We start from the raw sequence: 9,930 nt of genomic DNA, 5'->3' as shown, positions 1-9,930 counted from the left end.
GGTTTGGGGAATAAAGCTTCAGGCAACTGCATTTTAATTCCTTTTTTGTTTTGGCATTTTAATTCTTACAACTTCCTCCTGAGTTGTCAAATACACATAGCTTCTCTCACTTAGCTTTCTAGGTATTTATACTTCTATACCTTCAGCCTGACAAGACAGTGCTAAACTAAGTACTTCAATAATAATTACTCATTGACTTGCCCTTCTGTTTATTCCTGAAAAATCATTCAGGTTCCTGTCCAGCCTGGATGATAGTAAAGGTGAATACGTGTTTCCTGGGAGTGGTGGGTAGATCCTGCAGGTTTGGAAGTTGAAACCCCTGAGATACACATGAGGCTTCATGGCATCAGTAATTTAGCAAACTGGCATGGTTCAACTGGGAAAATTCCCAACTAAAAACTGGGGAAATTTCATGTGGGTCAACCATCTGATTTGGCTCCCAAATCTCCGATCCCTGTGGCCATGTCCCTTGACGGTTCCACAGAAGCTCCTTCCTTGCATGATAGCCTTTCCGGGCAGGTGATATGTGGGGCCCGTCAGAGCTGCCTTGTCCAGAGCCTGCAGTCGCCTTCAGAACAACCCCTCTCAGGCATGCCTGGGACCGGCTAGCCCCTCAGAGTGAATGGACACAAAGAGTTCTTGTCAGAATATCTTCCATGGCTCATGGTGTCTTTCTTAGACTCCACAATGACATAGTGAAATTTCAGTCTGTTCAGCAGACAGTGTGGGGTGCTAGTATGGTTGTCCCAGGACAGAAGTTTAATCCAACTTTTTTTGTATGCCAGCATCTTCTAGAAGTCAGTTCATTGTTCAGATCTGGAGAACAATAGCAGTTTCATGTCAAAAATGAGTTCAGATTTGAATACATAACTCCTTCGTAAAAATGTCTTTAAAAAAAAAAAACAAGACCATGACGATGACAATGACAGGCACAGGTACAAGGCAACGGAAGTGATGAGATAGGTCATATGAACATGAACACGGTTAGATCTATTCTATAATTCCTGGAATTACTGAGATGGCCCTTGGTTCTAGAAAGGCACTGCTAAGTGCCAACAGGCAGTCCATGCTCAACACAGAAATGCAAACACAAACGATGGTGATACTAATGCATGAGGACAGCTAGTCATTCGGGCTGATATCAGTGAGTAATAACGGGCAGACATGGCTGGCAGGTATGAAACTTTGACTGTTGGGCCCATTCTATAAAAAAGCAACAAAGACATAATCACAAAACAAGTCATTTTTGAGGGTCAGACATAAATGCTTTAAAAAGTATTACAGATTGACATTTTCTCAGTATGTTTCCAAGGCAGTGGTTCTCAAATTTGAACAAGCACCACAATCATATCAGGGCTTGCTAGGACACAGATTGCTAAGACCCATCCCAGAATTTCTGATTATGTCCTTCTGGGATGGGTCCTGAAAATTTGCTTTCCTAGCAACTTCTCAGGTGTTGCTGAGGCTTCCTTCTGAGGACCACACTATGAGAAGCACTGTTCTAAGAGACACCACCTGAAATTGCAGACCTGAGAATTTGAGAATTCCAAGAATATGACTCAAAGAATTGGTTGAAAAGCCAAAGTACTCATCACCTCACTCACCCTCACCTAAATAAATAAATCAACAAAACAAAACAATTTCAAAAAATCAAACATTTCAACAACAAATACTACTGTGGTAAAACTCATCTGCAGAGAGAACTTTTAAAGTTCAGCTCATCTATGAGCAGTGGGGAACTCACATATTTCCCTTAAGACCAACCCAGGACAACAGTATAAATGTCTTGTCAATTCTTTTCAGAGAAGCATGGGCATCAGTGTGGTATCATTCCTGCATTTTTATCCATAAAGGTATCCCAGTGGAACTCCCCAAAGTCCATATTTTAAGCACAAAAACATAAAGAAGCTGCTGAAGATTGTGCTAAGATGAGGTGAAGATTGAGTCATTCTACAAATGTTTCCCTTTCTTCCAATCTTAGGGATCCCTGGAGACCTTGCATGAGGCCTGGGGTGCAGAGAGGGGGACTTGGCCTACTGTTAGAGCCCCAACTTCCAAAAGCTCCATCAGGGAAAGGGTCCCCGACACAAACTACAGACATATCCACAGGGTGATGAGGTGCATGGCAGTCTACAGACTCCAGGATGCAGTCCATGTAACTGTACTAACAAGAAAGAGGAATCTTGGAGTTGGAGAAGAAAACATTTTTATAAAGAAATTTTATTGCATCATTTCTGTATACAATAAACATAGGAAAAGGCTAGTAATTAAAGTTTTGTATCAGTTTTTCAAAAGTTTTGAATTGTCTGAAGACAAATTTATTACAAAGCTATCTAAGGCAAAAATAATATTTGACCTTTGGAACATACAATAATCCCCTTCATCATTTTTCAAATGAAAGCGAGACATTTTAAACACAATTAACATGGAGAGGTTTTCAAATTGCTACATCATTTGCATTGCATTTAAGAAGTGCAACATTTAAATACATAGAAATGTTCTCTAAGGTAATAGATACTCCTGCTTTTTTGGAATCTGTTCTGTTTGTCAGATATGCTTTCTGCACACTGGAGGATGCAGAACCTGCATCCTCTAACATACAGTAAGACCTGGAGTGCAAAGAGGGAAAGCCCTGTGCATTTCCTATGTTAAATGGCATAACTCCCACAGATCACATACACCTTGCCATATTGACTCACTTCATTGCACTCCATATCCTGCAAAAATAAATCTGGTGCTCGACAGCTGACATTATTGCCCACTGACGTCTTAGTAATATATTTCTTTAACATAAGACAGAAATATACTGAAATTTGATACCACTTAAACCCAAAAGCAATACGGAACTAAACCACATGCATACACCCACTTTTTTTTTTTTTTTTTAATCTAGAGATACTGCATTTTTCTTAAAGTAGATGCTGGAAAATGTGGTAGAAGAAAAATTATCTTTCCTTGAAACAAAGACTAAGAATTAGAAAAGTTTTTTTTTTTTCAGGGAAATGTTAAATCCTACAATAAAAGTGAAGAAATGGTGACAATCTAGAGTCTCTAGAGAGAGGGAAGAACCCCTCATTTATCTCCTAGTCTACTCCAGCACTGTGACTCATCTCCAAGAGACTCCAAGAAGACCACGACACATAGCTGGCGTGGTTGCCACGTGCCATATGCACCTCCGAAGGAAGGATGCAGGCTCCGACCATGTCCTGAAAGACCCATTTCTTTAGCTACCCACACACGGGATCATCAACGTGCAGGGAAATGTTGGGGCATTTCTGTAAGGTCAGAAAAGACTTCTAGAATGGTCTGGATGCTTCCGGCTAAGTGAGGCCTTAGATTCTGCACCTCATTTCTAGAGGGCCGTCAAGCCTGTGAACGGCAGTGTGAGCTCAGCAGGCTAGATGAAGCATGTCAGAGCTGAAGAGCATCAGCAAGCTTCGATGACGTCCTCAACCTGGAGCATCCAGAGCAGAATGAGACTCGGCTGGAACTGCAAAGTCACAGTGAACATGACAATGACGGGCCACCAGGGTGTCAGGGCCAACATGAAAGAATGTGGACATTCTGATATGTCAAAACTTTTCATTTTATTTTCTCATTGTTCCTTTAAAAACGTCAGACTTCTTCTTTGTCTTGGTGCTTACAAGAAAAGATTGCAGGTTTCATAAGCTTTCAAAGATATACAAAAATAATATCTGTTAAAACTACATTTGAGGATTAGTATTCAAAGTTACAAACACGATATATATCAGTCACACACCTTACCTTCACACCCAACTCCGCAAAATCAGCTTATACCCCCATCGCTCATTCCTGCGAAATCCTTACTGTGCATAATGCCGTCCATTCCACCAGACTAAATGCTATCAAGCAACTGGGCAGAGCTTCTCAAAGTAAAATCAGCCATATTGCTACAAAGAAAACGTTCTGGCTTACGGCCCAACTGTTTCCATACCAATCAGCTAAGTCAACCTCCTCTCTGCTTCTTTCCATTTCAAATGCCTGGGGTTCGGCCTCTGAGGCGATCAGAACCAGATCAGTTTAATTTTACAACACTGATCTTAACTGTGTAGCAATAGAGTAATTTTGCCCTGAGATTGTCTATACATTTTACAAATATTGTGAGTCTCAGTTTATAACATGAAGGTATAGGCACCAAGCGGTTAAATGGCTTGTCCCCATCACACAACGGCTTAGCAACCAGTGTGGAACTCGAGCTCCTAGCGTTTCTGTTTCCGTCCCCAAGTCACAAGAAGCTCCGCACAGAAGTGCCCGTCTTCGCATTCTCTGCGTCACTTGTAGGATCCCGCCAGCTGTTCTGCCCAACGGGATTTCTAGTCCTCAAGCCTCCGCCCTTGGTCTTCTCCACGCTTTCATTTCTTCTGCCTTGATGAAGTGTGTTGTCCCCAATATTTTATTTCACACAGTGGAATTTACCGAAATCTCCTTCCAGCTGCAGCTGGTATTAGGTGTGGAGAGAAGGACTTATAAAAAGGCAACGGGCAGGTGTTCCTCTTTGTGAATTTTGGATAAAATGGGGCTCAACCTTGGGTAGTTGTCTTACATTCCCATGTTTCCAATGGAAAATAAAATAAAATAAAGGCTTCACCGTGAGGTAATGTTTACTTCTCTGCCACAAGACTCAGTGCACCCCCCTAGATCTGGCAACAATTTAACATAAGGAAAGACTTTAAACCTTCACACCCTTTTAGTGAGAAAAAAACGACCCTAGCTCAAACTTTCCACAAAGCTGAGAAGTCTCGCAAGACATCACTCCATGCTTATCTCAGGCTAATCTGTGCAAATGCCTTAAGGCCATGTGTCTCGCAGGTCTGGACACCCTGCGCTTCCGAGCTCTGGTCTCTATATTGCATAGGAGATCCCTATTTTCATGTTTGAAGACCAAACGCTCTGAGCCCTGTAATCAAGGAGAGGCGGTCTGAAAAGAAGCTGTGTGCACAAGGAAAATAATGCCAAAAGGTACAGAAGTGGCTTGTGAAGAAGATTCTCAAAACTATCTCCGTTTGCTAATGCTATAAACAGTTCTGGATCTAGTCAACAGCAAAATAAATGGAAGGCCAGGCCTCTGTTTAAGCAAAAGAAGAAAAAAATACCAATAGCACAAAATTGCCATTAGAGTTGTTGAAAAAAAAATATATATATATCTATGAAGATAGACGATTTTTAGTTTTTTTAATAAGCTGTGCATTAAGTACACTTTGTTTCCATCACTCTCCGCTACTCTACAGCTCTGCTTTGTCTGCCTGGGCGGGGCTACCAACCCCACTGCTGCCTTCGGCTGCTCCGCCACTGCTATCTGCAGGTGTGAACGACAGGGAAGCTGAATTGATGCAGTATCTTTTGCCGGTTGGACGAGGTCCGTCATCAAAAATGTGCCCAAGGTGAGCACCACACTGAAAGAGAAGAACAGAATGTAAGGGGAGCACGTGTACAAAGCAGGCTTTGAGAAAATGCACATTAAGCAGTTTAAATGGATGGCCAGCCTGTAGAGAAATGATGGAAACCATCGTGGATGATTTCTAATCTGCCTGTCCATAGCTGCAGAGATGGTTTCTGGCAGGCTTCGCACCACATGCTGAGAATAAAAAACACTAGAATTGTGCATATCAGAAATCATTTAGGAGCCACTGTATTTTTTTTTGATCTGTGAAGTCTCTCGGCCAGCTGAAAAATGACTGCAGTAATTTTATGAATTGAGTTGACCCCTGATCTCCCCTTGTAAGAAACATGGCAGAATAAAATCTCTCCCACTGGCATTACTTTTGGCTTTGGATGGATGGGTTTCAGATATGCAGAAGTCCACCGTAAAAGATACTGTTTAACTGGCCATGACGGAGGTGATGTTTGCTTTCATGGGCAGTAAAACTTTACATCAGACAAGCACTGGATATTCCTGGAACCCAGCAAGGCAATGGCAAGGCTCAAGAGATTTATGTCACAGCCACCAGGACCAAGTGTAGCAAATGGAATGTCTCTAGCCCACACAATGGTTTTTCCTGGTTTCCAAGAAATGGAATGTCATTCTGGCTTCTTTACCCAAATGAACAATAATATGTTGAGAGAGAATAAACAGTTTAGCTAAAGATCAATGCCACCAAATAAGATGGTAGGGAAGGAGAAGAATCCTAGCATCCCAACGGAGGCAGGAGAAATGGCTGGTTATGGTGGTGCTTAAAGAAATCTGGCCCAGAGAGAGTTTCGCCAAGAAGCCTGGCTCACTGAAAAAAGCCCTGCACTAACTGCTTCAATGTTGGGTATGGCTCCAGGTGAGGGTGTATGTCTCTCCTACACGTCTCCCACCCTTCTCAGCAAGGACTGCCCGGTGTGCAGGAAATGGAGACACTGGTGCACCACATTCAATCAGACTGAAAATACATGACTCATCACGCAGCAAGAAAACCAAGACCTGGGGTAAATGACTTCCATTCATTCGTTGAACAATTATTTATGGAGTGCCTGCTACACACCAGACACTGCCCTAGAGTCTGGACATACGGGCAATGGTCTCTGACCTCACTGCGCTTAGAGTCCAGTGGGAGAGAGAGACCATAACAAGAAAGTAAGTGAACTATAAAACATGGTAGGTAGAAATCAGTGTTAAAGAGGGGAGAGGAGATAAAAGGTGATATAAAGTGTCAAGGACAGGGGTTGACATTTTAGATGGTCAGAAGAGGACTTCCCAGAGTGACTTTTGAATAAGAACCCAAAGAAGTGGTTATCTGGTGGAGAGCATATTGAAGAGAGAAGAATCAAGATTTAGATAAGAACATAAGAAAAAAGGCATATAGATGATTTATTCATTTTTCTTCCTGTGCTTGTTCAGTGTATAAAACAGAAGTCCCAGAGAAGGACTTGAATTGACAAGGGATAGAGGCTAAGATACCAACTGGCAATGAGACAGAAATGAGGGAGTTGTTCATTACCATGGAAATAATGAAAAGCTGTTTCCTCATCAAAAGTGCTCAACTCAATTCTCAAGGGTTCCCTGGTTATTAATAAATAGCACAAATAGCAACTTTGAGAATATGGCACGTCCATGTTAAAAGTGCATTCTTATTTTACTGCCAGCATACTGTGTCAGCTTATTAAAGAACTAAAAATGAACCCTGAACTGATCTGATCTATCGCCTGGAAAATATGAAACAGGCCTAAAAAGCAAATCCTGCATTATTTTACCATACTCTATGCAGGTTTAGGTAATATCAAGTCTGACAGCTCAGATTGCTTTTCTTTCCTATAAACAATTGAGGCCAAATTTTCAGACATCAGCAGCTAAGATGCACCAGTAAAAATGCACATGCTTCTCCAGTGGGTGCAGGAAAACACCCATTTCTGCCTGCCAGAACAGCCAGGGCGCAGGCCAAGAAGGACTAGCACTCTCGGTGACCAGCGTGCACAGAATTATGGGTCTCACAGGAGGCTCTGTCACTTTGATCACTGGTATCTGAGAGGAGTTTTCACATAAAAACCTTTGATAGGGTTCATGCGTGTGCATGCATTTATTGACTGAATACAACTATCTTAGCAAAATTAATAATATTGACTTTAGCAATCATCTCGAGCACATTTAGAAAACCATTACATTTAAATTAGTCCAAAAATAAAGCACAGTAAGGGTATACTTAAAGCAATAGAAGTAGGTTATATGATCTTTATTTATTTCCCAGATCATTTTCTAAAAGTCCACATGATGGTAATTTAATCTGCACAACTGAAATGGCATTTCATCTCCTAATCTGGAACCAGTCTTCTGGTTTAACAGAAAGAAAAATACCAATTTTAGATGTGTCCCTAAATGAGATTTTTTAAAAAAGAGAGAAAGGTAAGAAAAAAGAAATCATAGTTACAAAAAAGTGAGCAAAATTATTTGCAGACAAATGTATGGGTTAGGGAAGAGAGTAGTGTAATACTCAGAAAAGGTGTGAGTCCCTTAAAAATAATGGTGATGGCTTCATTTATGGTTTCACAAAGTGCGAGTCACACCAGGCTTAGACTTCTGGGAGTTGTGGGGGAGCAAAATTTCAAAACATGGGAACGTGTCCATTTCTATCTGTGCCACTAACCCATGTCCACACCACTGCCTGCAAAGCTGCAAGGCCATCTGTCTGAGGAGATTAGGCACCCCAGGACATTCATGCTTCCTCCTAGGTGTGCCTAGACTCCCACAGAAGACTATTACCTATTTCTTTTCAAAATGCACAAGACCTGAGGGCTCCTCCCTTAGGGGAACCACATGGAGCCCATTCTTTTCAGCCTCTAGTCCTGGCCGGAGTCTGGGATGATGAATGGAAGTTGTCAGTGATGCATTGTTTCTTTAGCCGCCTGCAAGCTCTGCCTCCCTGGCCCAGCCAACTGCCAATGTGTCGGGCTCTCCCAGCACACCTGGTTATAACTGAAACAAACTGGGTGCCCGGTGAAGAAATCTCTGAAAGCTGCTGCTAATGATTTATTTCAGGATAGTGGGCATTTTGAGAGTAGTTTCCAATGGTGATTTCTTTACAAGGAATACAAACTTGACTATTTCTACTCCTCATTCTGAGGAAGTGAGAGAAAATTGTTAAACATACAACTTTAAATTCTCCCAGGAATCCTTTATCACCTAAGCCTTCGATTCAGAAAAGCTGGCAACTAAACAGCCTGCAGAAAACTAAAGGAAAGGATCTCAGCCACCCTCCTACCCCACACCACCCTCAGGCCCCCCATCCTTGCTTTAAAAAGTGATTGAGCATCAAATCTAACATAATTCCTTAAAATCTGACTGCAATTCTCAGCTGTGTGCACAGGGAGCACAAACAGTGTATTCAACCCAGTTACATATTTCTCCACTGATGTATTTCCTACTGTCCTAAAGGGTTTTCTCCTGGCTGTTCCTAGGATGTTTGGGCTTTATTATTGTCATTTTCTCATAAGTGTTTGATCTACAACATGAAGCACTTTCAAAGCAGGGCTTTTACACTTGGGCACATGGGGCACGATGGGAAAAAGAAAACAGTTTCAAGAAGAAAAGCAATTTACTTTGCCAGTAGTATTCTGTTTTCTCCCACTGTTATTGAAGACACTTGTGGGAAGTAGGGCTCTTTTTCTCTGAGCTTGTGATATTAATCTTTTGCCAAGGAAATGATTGTGAAGTCACCAGTTTAGCATTATGATTTTACTGAAAGATCAAGAAAAAGAGAGATGGGCTGTGAGTCTGAAACCCTATTGTAACACATGGGTATCTTTAATCATCAGCAATATAGGAGTTGTCATCTGCAAAAGATTAATAAGGTTCGGGGTTTTACCAAAAACTACTTAACTTTTGAAAAAGACTCTGTGTTGGTAGGTATTTACCTTCTTGTTGATTTGGCTGACTTAGAATAAATTAATAGCGGCCTAAAATAAACTTAAAGGACTCAAGTATAGACCCAGGCAGTAACAGCAGCAATCATAAACAGACTGCAACCTGGGTAAGCTCAGAGACCCAATGGCTACCTTTAAAGATTATTACAAAAAGTTAAGTGATTTATTGGTCTCCCATTTACTCCAGATGTAGAATTCAAATCTGAAGAAAGCGGAATTCCCCACGTATTTCCAGGAGGAACTTACTTCACTAAACTACATCTTAAACCAAGCAAACCTTACCTCTTTGCACTGAATTTAAACTCTTGACAAAGAACTATTTAACAGGCTAGGGGTGGAGGATTAGGGAGAGGCTGTCCAACAATTATTTACAGTAGTCAGTGAAAGGAATAGAAGTAATGTATGTTATCACTAGCTGAAAACATAAATTAAAAATTAAGGAGAATATATATATATATATATATAAAACTGGAGATCGCTAGGAAATGGCTGCAGCTGGGGGGGGGGAGGGGGGGGGAAGATGAGCCACCAGAGCGGGCAAAGGAACCTACAGATCCCCTTTGGAAAAGA

At 41.5% G+C, this 9,930-nt stretch overlaps 1 protein-coding gene across 2 annotated transcripts in view; it reads right to left on the bottom strand.

The window, feature by feature from the left end:
• Window positions 1-5,176: 5,176 nt before the first annotated feature.
• MSRB3 (methionine sulfoxide reductase B3) overlaps window positions 5,177-9,930 on the bottom strand; it is a 139,062-nt gene continuing 134,308 nt past the window's right edge. For both annotated transcript variants that reach the window (XM_006147273.2, XM_027771355.1), the window contains exon 6: window positions 5,177-5,414. In XM_006147273.2, the coding sequence (XP_006147335.1) occupies window positions 5,244-5,414 (171 nt within the window). In that variant the 3' untranslated portion in view covers window positions 5,177-5,243. The remainder of the gene's footprint in view (window positions 5,415-9,930) is intronic.

Source organism: Tupaia chinensis, unplaced genomic scaffold, assembly GCF_000334495.1.
Source record: "Tupaia chinensis unplaced genomic scaffold, TupChi_1.0 Scaffold000208_1, whole genome shotgun sequence".
NCBI lineage: Eukaryota > Metazoa > Chordata > Mammalia > Scandentia > Tupaiidae > Tupaia > Tupaia belangeri.
Note: the sequence above shows the minus strand (reverse complement) of the source record. Positions and strands in the feature narration are given on the sequence as shown.